The sequence below is a fragment of the Anomaloglossus baeobatrachus genome, chromosome 3 (assembly GCF_048569485.1).
Source record: "Anomaloglossus baeobatrachus isolate aAnoBae1 chromosome 3, aAnoBae1.hap1, whole genome shotgun sequence".
NCBI lineage: Eukaryota > Metazoa > Chordata > Amphibia > Anura > Aromobatidae > Anomaloglossus > Anomaloglossus baeobatrachus.
This window is the reverse complement of record NC_134355.1, coordinates 456898191-456918318: the sequence shown is the minus strand read 5'-3', so window position 1 is coordinate 456918318 and position 20128 is coordinate 456898191. Positions and strand designations below refer to the sequence as shown.

The window sequence follows — 20128 nt, the reverse complement described above, 5'->3', positions numbered from 1 at the left end:
TGGTCTGCGGGATACTAGAAGCGATCTGAGGTTTAGGAGCAGGTCAGCAGATGAGGACAGGTAGGGAGGTAAGAGGGAAGGGGAGATGAATATTTGTTTGGAGAGTGCTGGGGTTTGGGGATAGCGAAGGAGAGTGAGGAGGAGTGGAGCAAAGAGTGTGAGGGCATAAGTGAACATGGTGGGAATTAGGTTTTCAAGTGGGAATAAGGGGAAGGAACAAAATGCAAGTGAAAGACACACAGTTAAAGAAGAAGAATTCACCTTCTGGTCACTTCTGGGTCATTTCTGGTATATTTCTGACACTTATGAGGCACTTATCCAGAGGCACGCACACAGACACAGACAAAATCATAGTAGCGGACATTTTTCAGTACTTGTTTCTTAGCCACTACTATTTCTCCTGGTGTGCTGTCCCCACTTTACACAAACATGAGTATCATAACATCACCCATTCCCTGACCAACTCAGTTACTGGGAAAGTCCAGTTAACCACCAAAACATGGACAAGTGCTTGTGTCCAGGGATGCTACATTTCCCTGATGGCACACAGGGTGAACCCTGTGGAGACCAGTACCAAGTCAAATACAGGAATGGCTCACATGCTATAGATGCTTAGGACTGCCGATCCTAGTTCCATGGTTTCCTCCACCTCTTACATTAGTTCTTGCACCCCTCCTCCTCATTGTCCTCCATCTCCAAATTGCCGCCCATATTAGTGGCAAGGTGGATGGACTGCAGCACTGCCTCAGTTAAGCAGCAACAGGCTCTGCTGAAACTAATTTCTTTAGGTGACAAACAGCACACCACCATAGAGTTGTTGAAAGATCTTACAGACCAGATAGATCTGTGACTCTCGCCGCTGAGCCCACAATCAGACATGGTCATGTATGATAATGGCCGTAACCTTGTTGCAGATCTAAAGCTTGGCAAGCTCGCACACATACCATGCCTGGCCTATGTGCTCAACTTAGTGGTTCAGCGGTTTTTGAAAACCTAACCAGATTTGCCTGAGCTACTTGTGAATGTAGGCCCTGTGTAGACCCATTTCTGAAAGTCAGCTATAGTTGCCACCGGTCTGGCAGTGCTACAGCAGCGCTTTCAAGTACCAGCTCCCCGACTTGTGTGTAACATTTTCACATACTTGAACTCCATATTACACATGTTGGCAAGGCTTTGTGAGCAGCAGAGGGCAGTAGTTGAATATCAGTCAGGCTCCACACATAAGAACCAATGAGTTAGAATTAATGTCTGACATCTGTGAGGTTCTACAAAACTTTGAGGAATTAACCAAGATGGTGAGTGGTGATGATGATTAAATAATTAACATAACCATCCCACTTTTGTGTCTAGTCAAATGCTCGCTGCTCACAATTAAAGAGTAAGCTTTACATGTGGACCAGTTGGAGATGGAGGAAGAAAGTACACTGGGTAATACTACCTAGCCGAGCCTAATCTCATCTTTACAGCACCGATTGGATGATAATGAGGAGAAGGAAGTGGAGGAGGAAGAACAGGAGGTGTTGCCTGTGCAACAGAGAGTACTACCCAAACTATCTTCCCATCTGTTCAGCATGGATGGCCTGAAGAGGAAGAGCAAGTAGAGGAGACTGGGGAGGAAGAAATGGAGAGTCATCCTCCTGGTGGTAAGAGGGAAGTTTTCCCTCTTGGGAGTCTGGCACACATGGCTAACTTAACGTTCGGCTGCCTTTCTCATGACCCTGGCAGTATATGCATTTAGGCCAACACTGATTACTCGTTGTTCATGCTTCTTGACCCATGCAACAAGGAGACGTTTTCATAACTCCTTCCTGTGACAGAGATGGATAGTAAAATGGTGCGATATCATAAAATCCTAATAATTTTAACATAATGTGTATGAGGCTCTCCTTCATGTCTAATACAGGGTATGACGAGTGCCTCTTTCTTCTAATTTTTGGCAGTTCTTGCATTGGCAGCATAGACTTTGTGAGGTTTTGAATCCCCACTTCATATATGTGTGACGCCCTGAATTAGTCAGGTCCTCACAGGGTTCTGCACAATCTTTCTCTCCCCGTGCAGGGCTTAACTCCCCATGGTTCTGGGTCCCTATCTTGCAGTACTGCCTCCACTAGCATCCACAAGTCATAGTTACACCTCGCACCACACCTGTCAGGCACACCAATGGGCTGCTTAAGCTGGAATATGGCGGCCCACCTAGGGGTCAGGCAGGGGAGTGGGAGGTGACAAGTCCGTTAGCTCCAGGGGAGCAAAGAGAGCAGCCGGCTCCAGGGGAGCAAAGTGAGAGGAAGTTCTTTGGTAGCCCTCAAGCAGTGAGGAGCTCGAGGAAGCTGGGAATTGGAGCTCCCAGGGGAAAAGCAGACTAGGTCGCAGATGGTGGTCTGGACCAGGAGGAGTCGGTGACCCGGTCGCAGGAGAGTGGAACTGGGTGCTTGGCTAGTCTTGGAGGATAGCCAGCAGCCACAGTTCAATAGCCGGGCTGGGACTGAAGGCACATCTGGGTACATGGACCCTAGGTCGGGGAGGAGTTTCAAGCAACCCGGCAATTAACCTGCGGAGGACAGGGCCTATATGGACTGTTCCCACGAAGCTCAGAGATAGGGGGCACTAGTGCAATGAGGGGGATAGGGCTTTCTAAGCAAAGCAGCCCACTGAAATCCCAAGCGTGAGCTCCTGAGAGCAAGCTCCTCTGCTACTCCTAGCAGGGAGCGGGGCCCGAAAAGCTCCAAGCTGACGGGCCAACTGAACACTCTAAAATACAGTGCCAGGAGGCAGGCCATGGACCACCAGGCAGTACAGCAGGGGACGGGACCTGGACGAGCTCCCCCAAGAGGGCAGCGGCACCTAGAGACTTGGTTTACTACGTTGTCAGCGTCTGCTTTCTTGCTGAGTGAGTATCTGATTAACCCCCTGCTCCCTACCAGCCCTGCGCTTCCCCAGCACTGTCCCCAACCATCCAGAGTTCCGGGGCCTATCCCTACCCGTGGAGGGTAACTTCATCTAGCTGCCCCACTCCATCACCCCGGGTACTCCCAACAGCAGCGACGGTACTCCCCATTACCGCACACCACGGGTGGCTTCACAAACACTATATCTCCCCTGTAAATACCCCCTTCTTCATTCGAGTGTGAACCTTTAGTCCCCGGGTCCGGAGACCCTCAAGCCACGAGTAGCGATGTCCAGATCCAAGCGGTTCGACCGCTGCTGGGGCGTTACATATGAAACAGGATTAGTGATGAGCGAGCACTACCATGCTCTGGTGCTGGGTACTTGTAATGAGCAGTTGGACTCTTGGTCATGCTCAACTCATGTACCAAGTATAATGGAAGTCGATAGGGAGCTCGAGAATTTTCTGGAAGATGTTTCAGAAAAATGCTTGAGTTGCCTTTTTACTTCCTTTATACTCGGTAGTACCGAGACAAGCCCATCCAAGTGTTCAATTGCTTGGAGTATGGAGCAACTGAGCATGTTTGTGCTCACTGAACACTAAACAGGATGTGTATTACCATGTAACGCACATGTACAGCCCCCGCGTCAGCAGCCTGCTGCCGCTGCTCAGATCCGGATCCACGGTAGCTCGAGGGGTCTCTGGACCTGGGGGTCGGGGTCGCACGGCCACTTGGAATAAAAGGGGGGTTATTTACAGGGGATTGTAAGGACAGTTCGTAATGCCACCCGTGGTGCGTGGTAAGGTGTACTTACCATCACTGCAATGGGGAGTACCCGGTGGCGATGGTGTGGGCAGCCAGATGTTTAACTCCTCCATGGGTAGGGGGAATGCCCCAGGACTCGGTGTAAGTGACATCGAGGTGCCTTTGAGACAGTCACGGATCACTTTAGTACTCACTCAGACCAATAACGCTGACAATGACAACCGTGGTAAACCAAAGTTCTTGGCACCGCTCCAACAGGGAGGGAGCACGCCTAGATCCTGTGACCATTGGTGTTGCTTGTTAGCCTGTGGCCTTTTCCGTGGCACCTCACTTCTAATTGGTCCCTCTAGCATGGAACTATCGGGTCCCGCTCACTAGTATTGCTAACTGGGTGAGCTTGTGTGGTGCCCCTAACCTGGTCAGGCACCACTGATTACTGCACCCATGTTGGGTCAGTACAAACAGGTAATCCCAAAGGCTGATTAGGGTGTGGACAAACAGACACATAGCAACTTAGACACACACACAGCTTAGAGGGGACCCCTGGGCAGACCCAGGAGGGGGGCGTAGCCCTCGCGTCTCTGCTAGTGGTGGGTAGTGGGACTGGAAGCTAGGGAGTGTGCAGTGGCAGTCAAAGAGTAGGAGTGGAGCAGCCGAGTCTGAGGTGCAGATGCAAAGTGAGCGGACACTAGTCAGACCCTGCACCTGTGTAGTGGCTGCTGGCGGGGAAGTTCAATCACCAGAAGTTGGACAGAAAAACGCTGGAGAAATCAGCTAGTCTGGAGGACACTGAGGGAACCAGCTGGTCGTGTACGGAGACTTCTGGAGGACTAGGCACGCAGGGGAAACAGGTTCTCGAAGTAGGCTCAAATTTAACTACCTACTAAACCTGCCGGTGAGGTGGACAATAAGTCCCACACCAACCATCACAGAGCCCGAGCATCAGCAGCAATGAGGGGGCCCATAAGGAGAATCGAGCCTGGAGCCATCTTAACCTTGGTCCACGCTGCCAGCAAATGGGTCAGAAAGGGGAGGAAGGCAGCCGCGACTTCCCTGGATGAATCCCACAGTACTTTAAGACAGGGGTTGTCTGAAACAAGAAGTGCTAAGAAGGCGAGTCAGCAGACACCTCGACATCAGCCTGAAGGATACCTGGTTCCACCTGGTTCATCATAGCATCGCCCAGGTTGCCTCACTCTATCACCAGAAAGTGAGTAAAAACCCTGAAAGACATTTCTGGACTGTGTGTGAGTTCTTCTGCAACCTGTGGTACTACGCACTTGCACCTGAGCCCCTGGGGCCAGCCTCACTCTCGGGAGGCCATAACACCAGACTGCAATTACCATCAGCCCCAGATGCTCGTTAAACTGCAGTGGCGGTCACCCCTTATCCTGACCGCAACAACCAAGAGTGGCGTCACGATTCCTATTAAAGTTAACCTGACATACCTGTTGCCAAAAGGGTCCCTACAGAGAAGTCCCCGCAGTGTCCCGCTGCAGCGCTGTGGTGGGCAACTCATTCCCTCTCGGGGTTCACGCTTGGGATTTTCTGGACTATGTAGTGGGAAAGTCCTATCCTCCTCATTGCGCTAGTACCCCGATTTTGGAGCGGTTGGAGAACGGATCTTGAAGACTCAGTCCTCGTCGGGTAAATTGTCAAGACGCTTGAAGCTCCATCTCGACCTAAGGTCCACGTACCCCGTCGTGCCCTGGCCCCTGCCCCGTGATAGCACAAGGCCGTTGGCTGTCCTTCTTGACAGTCCGTGCCCCTTGTCACGATCCCCTGCAACCGGGGTCCAGCTCCTACCTGGCCAAGACCAACGTCTGCCACCTAGTAACCAAGGAGCCCAGCTCCTGACCTCCTCTCACTTTCACCTCCAACACTACACTGTTCTGCTCCTAACACTCCTGACCTCCCCTTAACCAACCCCCCAAGTGGGCGACCCTATTCCCTTCAGATTAGCCACTGGTGTGTCTGGTGTGTGTGGTGCAGAGTGTTTCTAGGATTTTGATTAGCTTGTTCTTAGCAACACCAAAGGTAGGGACCCGTAACCAAGGAGGAGGTGGATACCGTGCAGAAGGGCAGATTGCACAATACCCTGTGACGACCTGATAGGCCAGGGCGTCACACACACCACATGCCCAGATAAGGTAATAAATAGTGATGAACAAGCACTACCATGCTCAGGTGCTTGGTACTCGAAATGAGCAGGTCAGATGCTGCAACAAGCTCGATTTGAGAACTGAGTATAATAGAAGTCAATGGGAAACTCTAGTATTTTTCAGGAAGATCTTCCAGAAAAATGCTTTAGTTTCCCATTTACTTCCATTATATTCTGTACCTGAGTCAAGCCTGTCACAATGTTCAACCTGCTCATTTCAAATACTGAGCAAGCAAGCATGGTAGTGCTCACTCATTAGCAGTAGTAAAATATAAACATTGCATTCACTGGTGAGTTCGAACAGGTGTAGTTTTATTTCTCCCTCTTCTATGTCATCTACTGTAGCCATAGACAATGGTGAAATATGGTTGAGAGATGGCTATAAAGTCTATGTTCAAACATTACATTTTTTGCAGCTTTTTTTGCAGAAGTTTTTTGCAGAAGTTTTATGCAAATTAAAAACTGATTTTTACAATACCAGTAAAAGCTAGGTGATTTCATAACTCTAATTTTTTTTTTTTTTATTTTGTTTATATGCAAGTCATTATACAGGAAAGAATGTTATCCCAGCCCTCCTGGGGGTCTTCTGAAAAAAATTCTTGCGTTTCCCATTCACTTGCTCTATACTTGTTATTTGAATTGATCCCATCCAAGAGTCTGACCTGCTCGATTCAAGTACCGAGGACTCGATCATCTTAGTGTTCAGTCATCACTACTCACAACTAGTAATGTAGTAATGAGCAAGCTCTACCATGAACAGGTGCTCAGTACTTGAAATGAGCACGTCGGAACCTGCAATGGGCTCGACTCGAGTACTGAGTATCATGGAAGTCAATGGGAAACTAGAGCATTTGTCCAGAAGATCTTCTAGAAAAATTCTTCAGTTTCCCATCTGACTTCCATTTTACCCAGTATTCAAATCAAGCCCATCAAAGATTCCATCCTGCTCGTTACAAGTACAGAGCACCCGAGCGTCTCTCATCACTACTCACAACCTATCATTTCATTTAGGAGGTGGTTGCTAGTATTAGACATGCACACAGATTGGCTTGCATAGGGCACCAGTCACACAGATATGTGTTACACAGTGTTTGGCTTACAGCCTATTGATGATGCCCATAATACTAGATCAGGCAGGCTGCCCAGTAGTGTACCCCACCAGAAAGACACCCCCAATTCACGCAACCAATACTAAAGAACCAGGCTGCATCCTGCATAAAAATGGAGGAAATGTGCAATAAAAAGATATGTAATGATGTAAAAAATACATGAGGTATTCGTCCATATTTTGGTAAAAATACAGAAGCTCGAAAACCAAAGTCAAGGGTCACCATAATTGTTACTGACTACACTAAATTTTAAAAAAGGCTCACAAAAAAGGACACAAATTTAAAAAAAAAAGCACAGAAAAAGAAACAGCCTTTACTAGTATATGGTCAGATTACCAATGCACGAGCAGGATGCAGCAGCCCCCGTGACAAAGGTGCAGGCAGTGCAATTGCAAGATACTGATAAAATAACCACAAACTATCAGTTCTTGGAGGAGCTGGCTGCTAGTATTAGGCTATGTGCACACGCTGAGTTTTTATGCGTTTTTAGCAGCCAAAAACGCACAAAAAACGCATGCGCAGTAAAAAAAGCATGCGTTTTTACCACGATTTGGTGCGTTTTTGGCCATGTTTTGCTGCCTTTTTGATCTCTGCGTTTTTCTGCGTTTTTCCAATGCATTGCATGGGGGAAAACGCAGAAAAACGCAGGAAAGAATTGACATGTCCATTTTCTTTTTTAAGCTAAAAAACGCAGCTTAAAAAAAAAGTTGTGTGCGGACAGCAAAAATGAAAACTCATAGACTTTGCTGGGGAAGCAAAGTCATGAAGTTTTGAGGCCAAAAACGCACCTGAAAAACGCGCAAAAACGCCTCAAAAAACGCACTGTGTGCACATAGCCTTATACATTCACAAAGATAAGGCTTGCTTAGGGCGGCAGTCACACAGGTACGTGTGATGCATAGTGTCCAGCTTATAAAAATGAAAAGGCTTCAGCTTACCTGAGGCAACTGTGCTCCAGGACTTGAAAAAGTGCTGGTGGTCTTCCAAACAGGCTAAACTGGTACTAGGCTGAAAATGATTCAAAAAGCTTTATTGGACATTTTAAAATCTTCAAAGGATCCATAAAGTAAGAGGACATGCATAAGAGCACCTTACACGTTTCGGACGTAAAATAAGTCAGTCCTTAATCATAGGTGAGTATGCATGAAAATGACATGTTAAATATCTTAAGAAAGGCCTCTGAAGAAAACAGAGAAACACCCACATCCGAAACGCGTAAGGTGCTCTATGGTGTCCAGCTTGCAGCCGATTGTTGACACCCATACTATTAGAACAGACAGGATGCGCAGCACTATATAAAAGTTCGCCACACAGGACAGACACCCAACTTCACCCAACCAACACTAAAGAGCCTGGCTGCATCCTGCTAAAAAATGGAAAAATGTGCAATTAAAAGATAAAGCGAATCTGTCAGCAGGTTTTTGCTATTTAAACTAAAGACAACATGCTGTAAGGGTTAACACAGATATTTCAGCCATATGTCTCTTATCACAAAGTGTGTTTTTGTTTACCTGTTATATTAGTTTAAGCTTCAGTAGCTTTGTCATTATTTGGGCTGAGGAGCGCATGGGCTCAAGTCTGACGCTGTTCCCTCTGTGATTAGCAGCTTCTGTCTACAGATATATGCATTGAAAGCCTGGTGTGTGTTGTAGAGGCTTTTAATCTCTGCTTCTTTGCGAAAACTAAAATCTTCAATTGTATCAGAACGGCTCCAACCAGTAATCTCAGTGATACATTGTTGGATTCAGGATCACTTTGCCTCCATCATGCTGCTCTCAGACGAGATATGAAAAACCCGCTGACAGATTCCCTTTAATCATTAGTGATCAGCAAGCACTACCATGCTCAGGTGCTCGGTACTTGGTAACAAGCAGTTGGATGTTTGGATGGACACGCCTCGAGTACCCAAGTATAATGGATGTCACCTGGGAGCTTGAGCATTTTTAAAGAAGATTTAATGGAAAAATGTTTAGGTTCCCTATTGACTTCAATTATACTCAATTTACTTGAGTCACTCCAATCTAAGCATTCAATTGCTTGTTAGGAGTATTGCGCACCCGAGCATGGTAGTGCTCGCTCATCACTATTAAGGATGTAAAAAAATACATGACGTATTGGGTCATACTTTAGCCAAAATATACAAGCTCGCAACCCAATGTCTAGGGTCCCGGGACCGTGAATAGACGTTGTGAAGCCTCTTGAAGTGATCCTATCAGAGAAGAGAAGGTTGGCTTCATCTGACTGGAGTCAGTTTATGGAGGTTTGTGAAACCTTCTTGAAGGTACCTCTATAGAGGGGTGTGTATACTTGTTTGGGTCAGTGAGTGAAGGTGGACATAGTTCCATGGGGATACTTGAGAAGGGTATGTGAATCTGAGCGGGTGTACCGCAAGTAAAATGGACTTGAAAACATTGTGTTTGTTCCTTTAAGCTGGAAGAGACTTTGTGTTGTTTCTTGTATTGATGGAAAGCAGTTTATGTGATGTTAAATAAGTCTGCAGGACTTTTTTTTAAGAGAAAGTTGTGCTGTCGTTACCTCTAAAAAGGAAAGCAAAGTGAATAACTCCAACACATTATGTGTGTGTGTGTGTGTGTGTGTGTATACTGTGTATATACTGTGTGTATATATATATATATGTGTGTGTATATATATATATATATATATATATATATATATATAAAATGTTTCAGTTCCCTAGAACCTTTCTCAAGATTCTAGGAAACTGAAATGTTGCCAGCTACACTATGGGCCAATAAAGGTCATTGTTTCCTGCCATAACTGGAGTGCTGCCTCCCTTATTATTTTTACTATGTATGAAGCCATTAAATGGTTGCTTGGTAGGCTTTTCGCCCACATTTAATTTTATGTGCTGCTCTTGTTTTCTTTTATATATATATATATATATATATATATATATATATATATACAGTGCCTACAAGTAGTATTCAACCCCCTGCAGATTTAGCAGGTTTGATAAGATGCAAATAAGTTAGAGCCTGCAAACTTCAAACAAGAGCAGGATTTATTAACAGATGCATAAATCTTACAAACCAACAAGTTATGTTGCTCAGTTAAATTTTAATAAATTTTCAACATAAAAGTGTGGGTCAATTATTATTCAACCCCTAGGTTTAATATTTTGTGGAATAACCCTTGTTTGCAATTACAGCTAATAATCGTCTTTTATAAGACCTGATCAGGCTGGCACAGGTCTCTGGAGTTATCTTGGCCCACTCCTCCATGCAGATCTTCTCCAAGTTATCTAGGTTATTTGGGTGTCTCATGTGGACTTTAATCTTGAGCTCCTTCCACAAGTTTTCAATTGGGTTAAGGTCAGGAGACTGACTAGGCCACTGCAACACCTTGATTTTTTCCCTCTTGAACCAGGCCTTGGTTTTCTTGGCTGTGTGCTTTGGGTCGTTGTCTTGTTGGAAGATGAAATGACGACCCATCTTAAGATCCTTGATGGAGGAGCGGAGGTTCTTGGCCAAAATCTCCAGGTAGGCCGTGCTATCCATCTTCCCATGGATGCGGACCAGATGGCCAGGCCGCTTGGCTGAGAAACAGCCCCACAGCATAATGCTGCCACCACCATGCTTGACTGTAGGTATGGTATTCTTGGGGTCGTATGCAGTGCCATCCAGTCTCCAAACGTCACGTGTGTGGTTGGCACCAAAGATCTCGATCTTGGTCTCATCAGACCAGAGAACCTTGAACCAGTCTGTCTGTAGACGATCCTTGACATGACGCTTTGAAAGTAAAGGTACCTTACGGGCTCGTCTGGAACGGAGACCATTGCGGTGGAGTACGTTACTTATGGTATTGACTGAAACCAATGTCTCCACTGCCATGAGATCTTCCCGGAGCTCCTTCCTTGTTGTCCTTGGGTTAGCCTTGACTCTTCGGACAAGCCTGGCCTCGGCACGGGTGGAAACTTTCAAAGGCTCTCCAGGCCGTGGAAGGCTAACAGTAGTTCCATAAGCCTTCCACTTCCGGATGATGCTCCCAACAGTGGAGACAGGTAGGCCCAACTCCTTGGAAAGGGTTTTGTACCCCTTGCCAGCCTTGTGACCCTCCACGATCTTGTCTCTGATGGCCTTGGAATGCTCCTTTGTCTTTCCCATGTTGACCAAGTATGAGTGCTGTTCACAAGTTTGGGGAGGGTCTTAATTAGTCAGAAAAGGCTGGAAAAAGAGATAATTAATCCAAACATGTGAAGCTCATTGTTCTTTGTGCCTGAAGTACTTCTTAATACTTTAGGGGAACCAAACAGAATTCTGGTGGTTTGAGGGGTTGAATAATAAATGACCCTCTGAATAAACTTTTCACAATTTAAAAATAAAAATAAAAAGAAATAACATTCTTTTTTGCTGCAGTGCATTTCACACTTCCAGGCTGATCTACAGTCCAAATGTCACAATGCCAAGTTAATTCCGAATGTGTAAACCTGCTAAATCTGCAGGGGGTTGAATACTACTTGTAGGCACTGTATATGTGTAACGCTCTGGAAAACCAGGTAGATGTACACATAGGACCCGCATAACACCTATCCCACAAAGGGATAAATCAGCCAACCTGAAACCCTAGTCACACCCCCCCAGGGAAGGACAGACACACCGGTGGCGGGACCAGGCAGTTAGGAAACGCCCACCTAGGGGTCTGGAGTTCACAGGGCAGGAAAACAGTCAGATTGAGATCAAGTGCAAGTTGAAGTTGGGAGTAAAGGTGCCAAGCTGACAGGTGCCAGGGTTGGAGCAGGAGACAGGAAGACGGCTGCCGGGAATCCGAGGTGGACCGGGACAGGGTTGGAGCCCGTGATACCGACACCGAAGAACCGACCCGGAAACCGTGTGCACAGAGGGGGTACTTGGACCCTGAAGGACCGGCACCAACGGCCTATCTAATTAACCAATTGAGGGCAGGATTTTAGGTCCTGTCCCAACCTAAGTCCCGAAAAGTAGACAACCACCCACCGAGATGGATAGGGCCCATAGATCCCAAGGGTCAGTGTCAGACGGGCACGGTTCCCAACCAAAGGAACGGGCGCGGACTCCCGTGTTTCAAACCGGGAAGTCCTACCTACAACACACTGAGTGTAGAGGAGAGAGACTTTGACTACCAACCCGGGTGTGGGATCAGATACACCCGTCTGCGGCAGCCGGCCACCATCACCTTGGTTTACCACAAGATTTGTGTGCTTTATTCGACCGTGAGTAACATCTCCGGCCTGGCCGGGTGCGCAAGCCCCTGCAATCACCATCCTCAGCATAGAGACACTGGGCCCCGGGACATCCATCCCTACCCACGGAGGGGTTAACATCCAGCTGCCAGCCCAATGTCCCCGGGAGCCCCGCAACGGCAGCAGTGGTGCTGCATCTCACCACATACGGTGGGTGGTGTCACAGACTTTTTACAACCAATCCCATATTAATACGTCCCCCTTTATTCGGAGTGTCCAGTCCGGAAAACCCCTCGAGCCGTACCATAGATCCGGATCCGAGCAGCACTGGCTGCTGGCGTGCGTGTGGCACATATATATATAAATAAATATATATATATATATATATATATATATATGAGACAGAGACAGAGACAGAGAGAGAGAGATATAGAGCATGAGAGAGAGAGATACTGAACCTATACCAGTATTTCAAAACCATAAATGGAGATGAGCAAACCCGTTGAAGTTCGGGTTTGTCAGGTTTATCCAGACTTTAGATAAAGTTCAGTTAGGGACACTGAAATCACTGATTTAGCAGTTCGGCTCTCCACCCATATACAGCCAGCCATAAACAGAACATTTCCGGGGGAGGAAGGGTTTTTTTTTTTTCACACACATAATTTCCCCCCCCAGTATGGACCATTTAGACAGTGCAAGTGGCTCGCACTTGGTTGAGCACACTGACGCTCGATTGAGTGATTAGCATACATAAAGTACCTAAACTCCGAACTTGAGCACTGTTTTTTGTAAAGTTTGTATTTGGTGAGAATCCCAGTCTTTACAGCTCGGGTTCACTCATGTCTAAATATAAATATAAGAAACCATAGGCATAATAAGACCAAAATATTCCTATGAAAGAAATCTTCAAACAACTATCTTTAAAATGGAAAAGAGTACATTAATACAGTAGCTTGCAAACGTTTTTGCACCCCTGGTCAAAATTACTGTTTTTCTGAACAATTAAGCAAGTTGAATATGAAAGGTGACATTTTCTACCTAGTAGCACCCCTTTAGAAAGTAGCACAGCTTGTAATTGCTTCTTGTTTGAGGAATTTTTATCCATTGTTCCCTAGAAAAGTCTTCCAGTTCTGTAAAGGTACCATCACACTAAACAACTTACCAGCGATCCCAACAACGATACAACCTGATAGGGGTCGCTGGTAAGTTTCTAGGAGGTTGCTGGTGAGAGGTCACACAGTCAGACGCTCCAGCGATCCCACCAGCAACCTGACCTGGCAGGGATCCCTGGAGCATCGCTACACGGGTTGCTGGTGAGCTGTCACCAGCAACCAGTGACCAGCCCCCAGCCAGCATCGACGCACTGAAGCGATGCTGCGCTTGGTAACTAAGGTAAATATCGGGTAACCAACCCCATATTTACCTTGGTTACCAGCGCATGCAGCTACACGTGCAGAGAGCAGGGAGCAGCGCACACTGCTTAGCACTGGCTCCCTGCTCTCCTAGCTACAGTACACATCGGGTTAATTACCCGATGTGTGCTGTAGCTACACGTGCAGAGAGCAGGGAGCAGCGCACACTGCTTAGCGCTGGCTTCCTGCTCTCCTAGTTACAGCACACATCGGGTTAATTACCCGATGTGTGCTGTAGCTACACGTGCAGAGAGCAGGGAGCAGCGCACACTGCTTAGCGCTGGCTCCCTGCTCTCCTAGTTACAGCACACATGGGGTTAATTACCCGATGTGTACTCTGCTACACGTGCAAGGAGCAGGAGCCGGCACTGACAGTGAGAGCGGCGGAGGCTGCTAACGAAGGTAAATATCGGGTAACCAAGAACAGGGCTTTTTGGTTACCCGATGTTTACCGTGGTTACCAGTGTCCGCAGAAGCCGGCTCCTGCTGCCTGTGTCGCGGGCGGAGGAGGGGATGCTGCGCTCTCCCACTGCTCGGGTCCGGCCGCTGCTGCTGTGGCTGCTGCTGCTCGGTGGTGGCTCGAGCGGTGGGCCGGATCCCGGGGACTCGAGCGGCATTCCTCGCCCGTGAGTGAAAAGGGGGGATTTGATTGTGGGGATTTGGTGATTGTCCGTGACGCCACCCACGGTTGTGGTGATATTGGTGACACCACCGCTGCTCTGGACGGGGATCCCGGGAGCGGTGACAGGGAGCAGCTTTAATGTTAGTCCTCCCCTCCATGGGTAGGGGGTTGGTTGTCCCGGGACCCGGTGATGGGGTAGGGGTGGATGGCAGGCGGGTTACGGGGCCTGGTGAGGTGCAGGGTTGCGGGGGCAGCGCTGTGCCGCACGGCACGGTGGTACTCACTCAGCCAGTGATGAGGACACAGTTCTCGGTAAAACACACGGATGGACGGGTCCCACAGATGGCTGCGGTGTTGTTGCTCCCGGCAGGTTGATGGTGACTGCCTTTCCCTGCATCTGTGTACTGTAAACGGTTCCAATGGGTTCCCACCGGTAACCCGCTCCCCAGCTTGGATATGGGCTGGAGGAGCCCCTTTTGCCCGCAGGCTCTGATCCTGGGAACTTTAGCCTTGGCGGTGACTGTGTTTCCCTCTCTCGGTTGGACGGTTGCCTTCTGTCGGGACTTGGCTGCTGGGAAACCCAGGAGGTTCCCTTCGCTAACGAATTTGGCAAATTCACGGCGACTCCTAGCCTTGCCGGGGTCCACAAGCCCCTGCCAGATGGTGCTGGCTTCTCTTTGTGTACCGGTCCGGTACTGCCGGGCCGCCACCCATCCACGGTCTTTACGGTAGACTCCGATAGGCCACTCCTGCAGACGGTCACCACCGTCTGCCAACCTTGCTGATCCGTCCGGGCCACACACCCAGACCAACTTCAGTCTGCTCCACTACCACTTTCCTTCCTCTCACTTTCACTTCCCTCACTCAACTGCCTGCTTTTCTCGCCTCCAGGTCTGTGAACTCCTCAGTGGGCGGGGCCAATCGCCTGGCCCACCCCCCTGGTGTGAACATCAGCCCCTGGAGGAAGGCAACAAGGGTTTTTGTCTGACTTCGGTGTGCCTGACCGGGAGTGTGGGGTGTGTGGGTGTTGTTCTCTGTGGCCCCTGGCTTGTCCAGGGCGCCACACCTGCACACATTTAAGTCCCCTTTACACACTGAGACTTTCTAGCGATCATGCTTCACAGCGGGAAACAAAGGACCAAAGAATGGTCCTGAACGATTTGTAGCGATCAGCAACTTCAGAGCAGGGGCCAGGTTGCTGATGTGTTTCACACACTGCAATGTCACTGGGGAGGTCGCTATTACGTCACAAAACCGGTGACGTTACAGCAATGTCATTTGCGATGTTGCAGTGTGTAAAGCCACCTTAAGATTCCTGGGTCCTCTTGCATGCACTGCTCTTTTGAGGTCTAGCCACAGATTTTCAATGAAGATCAGATCAGGGGACTGTGAGGGCCATTGTAAAACCTTCAGCTTGAGCCTTTGAGGTAGTTTATTGTTCATTTTGACGTGTGTTTAGGATCATTCATTATCCATTTGTAGTAGCCATGCTCTTTTTAACTTTAGAATTTTTACAGATGGTGTTATGTTTCCATAAAACATTTGTTGAATCCATTCTTCCCTCTACCCGTTAAATGTTCCCTGTGCCATTGGCTGCAACACAACTCCAAAGCATTATTGATCCACCACCATGCTTGGTGATATGTTCTTTTCCTGAAATTCTGTGCCATTTTTTGTCCACAAATACCTTTCATCATTGTGACCAAAGGGTTCCATTTTAACCTCAACAGTCCACAGGACTTGTTTCCAAAGTGCATCAGCTTGTTTAGATGTTCTTTTGCATACTTCTGATGCTTAATTTTATAGTGAGGACGCAGGAGAGGTTTTTTTCTGATGACTCTTCTAGGGCCATATTTTGCAGATGTCTGTGTAGAGTAGACCAATGTACCACAACTCCAGAGTCTGCTAAATCTTCCTGAAGGTCTTTTTGCAGTCATGTGGGGGTTTGGATTTGCCTCTCTGGCAATCCTACGTACAGCTCTAAAAGAAATTTTGCTTCGTCTTCCAGACCTTATCTTGACCTCCACTGTTCCTGTTAGCTGCCATTTTTTAAATTACATTTCAAACTAAGGAAAGAGCAACTTTAAAATACTTTGCTATTTTCTTGTGCTTTGTGGGCCTCCACTATTTTAATTTTCACAGTGCTAGATAGCTGCTTAGAGGAACCCATGGCTGCTGTTTTTGGCACAAAATTAGAGGACACTGGGTTTTTATAAATTCTGTGAAATTTGCATCACCTGGGCTTTCCTGACGATAATAGTGGACAAGCTATAACCATAACAGGCTAATTAAGGTCTGAAACCTTGGTCAAAGTTATTTGGGCACAGAAATCTCCAAGGGTGCCCAAACCTTTGCATTGGACCATTTATATTTATTATAATTTTTATAATGTAAAAGATGAAAATGTACAGTGAAGGAAATAATTATTTGATCCCTTGCTGATTTTGTAAGTTTGCCCACTGACAAAGACATGAACAGTCTATATAATTTTAAGGGTAGGTTAATTATAATAGTGAGAAATAGAATATCAAAAATGAAAGCCAGAAAATCACATTGTATAAATTATATACATTTATTTGCATTTTGCAGAGAGAAATAAGTATTTGATCTCATACCAGCCATTAAGGGTTCTTGCTCCTACAGACCAGTTAGATGCTCCTAATCAACACGTTACCTGCATTAAAGATAGATGTCTTAAATTGTCACCTCTCTAAAAGATTCCTGTGCACACACTCAATTAAACAGTCAGACTCTAACCTCTATAACATGGGCAAGGCAAAGAGCTTTCTAATGATGTGAGGGACAAGATCATAGACCTGCACAAGGCTGGAATTGGTTACAAAACCATAAGTAAGATGCCGGGTGAGAAGGAGACAACTGTTGGTGCAATACTAAGAAAATGGAAGAAATACAAAATGAGTGGCAATCAACACTGATCTGGAGCTCCATGGAAAATCTCACCTCATGGGGTATCCAGGATCATGAGGAAGGTCAGAGATCAGCCTAAAACTACATGGGGGGACTTGTTAATGATCTCAAGGCAACTGGGAGCCCTATAACCAAGAAAACTATTGGCAACACATTACGCCATAATGGATTAAATTCCTGCAGTGCTAGCAAAGTCCCACTGCTCAATAAGGCACATGTGCAGGGCCATCTGAAGTTTGCCAATGAACACCTGGATGATTCTAAGAGTGATTGGGAGAGGGAGTGCTGTGGTCAGATGAGACACAAATTGAGCTTTTTGGCATTAACTAAACTCGACGTGTTTGGAGGAAGAAAAATGCTGCCTATGACCGAAAGAACACCATCCCCACTGTCAATCATGGAGGTGGAAACATTATGTTTTAGGGGTGTTTCTCTGCTAAGGGTGCAGAACTACTTCACTGCATTAATGGGACATTGAATGGAGCCTTTTACAGTAAAATTCTGAGTGACAACCCGCTTCCCTCCACCAGAACATCAAAAATAGGTCATGGCTGGGTTTTGCTGCAGGACAATGACCCAGAACATACAGCAAAGTCAACAAGGAGGGGCTCAAAAAGAGGCACATTACGGTCATGGAGTTGCCTAGCTAGTATCCAGACTTGAATCCCATAGAAAACTTTTGGAGGGAGCTGAAGCTCCGAGTTGCCAAGCATCAGCCTCAAAATCTTAATGATTTAGAGATGATGTGCAAAGAGGCGTGAACAATTCCTCCTGACATATGCGCAAACCTCATCATTAACTACAAAACAGCTCTGGCTGCTTTCCTTGCCAACAAGGTCTTTTCCCACCAAGTATTAAGTCTTGTTTGCCAGAGGGATCTAATAATTATTTCTCTCTGCAAAATGCAAATACATTTATAGAATATATAAAATGTGATTTTTGGGATTTTATTTTTGATATTCTATCTCTACCTGTTAAAAATAACCTACCCTTAAAATTGTAAGACTGTTCATGTCTTTGTCAGTGGCCAAACTTACAAAATCAGCAAATGATCAAATAATTATTATCCTTCACTGTAGATATATTCTGTTTGCCTAAAATACAAAGGAAATATGTCAAGTCTAACAGTGTTCAGAATAACAGTAATTTTGACCAGGGGTGCCCAAACTTTTGCATTTTACTGTACATCATTTTGTGAGAAAAAAAATCCAATATAACCTGCGATTAGGGATGAGCCAACCTGTAAGACAAGACTTTTTACTGTACTTCAATTTTTGTTCGGGTTTGTCACCCAAATAAAGCTTATTGAAAGGTGCAGAGCAGCCAATCAGCAAGCTTTCAGGCTGTGGGCACTCCCAGAGGTCTCACTGGGGGCTCCCCGATTGCCCTCAGTGAAATTGCTGCTGGATTGTTGGACTATGAAACACGACCATGACCTGCAATCTGACAGTCCGGCAATGACTTCAACTTTCAGTAGCAGTCTGGGAGCCCACAGTGGGACCTCAGATGACCTGACTGCCGGACTGTTGGACTGCTGGTATAGAGTTGTTTTTTTAAGCATCTACCATCTTCTGTGTTGTCAAGTTCATTGTGTACTCAACTGGACAGGGCAAAAAATAAGACACTTACAGTAAACTTATAAATCTGAAGACCTGATTAGAGTAAACTATGCAGCTTAATAAAGACAGCCAGGCATGACAACTGGATCAGTTAATGTACTCCAACCTGGAAAACGGTAAAGCCCCTTAGCAATTGACAAGTCAAAATAGTATTTAAAAGGTTCTATGGTAATATATGAATGTATCTAAAAATAATTTCTGCTAAAAATCAGTTCAAAGTTTAAAGCTAACAGTAATAAGTAGCTGAGCAAAAAAATGGATTGTTTGTAACATTAGTTTCTTTTCTCAGTCCCTGAAAATTTTTGTAGTGAGCTCCAGTCACATACAACCAAGGGCTTCAGAGTCATAGGAATGGCATATAAAATAATGCAATGTACAAAGGATATGGATACAGAAAGTTACACAAGGTAAATATTAATAGTTGAATTTCTTATAAATTTTAAATTTTAAACTATAAATTTTAAATAAATTTTAAACTATGTGCCAGGTATCAGCTGTTTGTTTTATACTGACAAATGGAAGTCTATCAATTACAAAAGCCAAATATCGATAACTGCATAATTTAGTTTACGCATCCTGATGTAACAAAAGTACACTGAGAAAAAAATGTAAACCTAACACTTTTGTTTTTGCTCCAATTTTTCATGAGTTGAACTCTAAAGGGTGCTTTACATGCTGCGACATCGCTAATGATATATCGTCGAGATCACGTCGTTAGTGACGCACATCCATCGCCGTTAGTGACATCGCAGCGTGTGACACCAAAGAGCGAAGATCAACGAGCGCAAAAACGTGAAAAAACGTTGCTCGTTGACACGTCACTCCTTTTCCAAATATTGTTGCTGCTGCAGGTATGATGTTGTTCGTCGTTCCTGTGGCAGCACATATTGCTATGTGTGACACCGCAGGAACGACGAACATCTCCTTACCTGCATCCACCGGAAATGAGGAAGGAAGGAGGTGGGCGGCATGTTCCGGCCGCTCATCTCCGCCCCTCCACTGCTGTTGGATGACTGCCGTGTAACGTTGCTGTGATGCCGCACGAACCGCCCCCTTAGAAAGGAGACGGATCGCCGGCCAGAGCTACGTCGCAGGGAAGGTAAGTCCGTGTGACGGGTGTTAGCGATGTTGTGCGCCACGGGCAGCGATTTGCCCGTGACGAACAACCAACGGGGGCGGGTTCGCTCGCTAGCGATATCGGTACCGATATCGCAGCGTGTAAAGTACCCTTAAGATCGAAGACTATTTCTATGTAGACAAAAGGTCTTTTTCTCTCAAATATTGTTCATAATTTGTCTAAATCTGTGTTATTGAGCACTTCTCCTTTGTTGAGAGAATCCTTCCACCTCACTGGTATGGCATATCAAGATGCTGATTATACAACATAATTATGGCACAGGTGTGCCTTATGCTGGACACAACAAAAGGTCCCTCTAAAATATGCAATT

At 46.3% G+C, this 20128-nt stretch overlaps 1 protein-coding gene across 3 annotated transcripts in view; it reads left to right on the top strand.

Annotated features, from left to right (window-relative positions):
- Positions 1 to 20128, top strand: part of LOC142296642 (putative cation-transporting ATPase 13A5) — a 251505-nt gene that overhangs the window by 130767 nt on the left and 100610 nt on the right. For all 3 annotated transcript variants that reach the window (XM_075340494.1, XM_075340493.1, XM_075340495.1), the window contains exon 17: positions 18970 to 19087. In XM_075340494.1, the coding sequence (XP_075196609.1) occupies positions 18970 to 19087 (118 nt within the window). The remainder of the gene's footprint in view (positions 1 to 18969; positions 19088 to 20128) is intronic.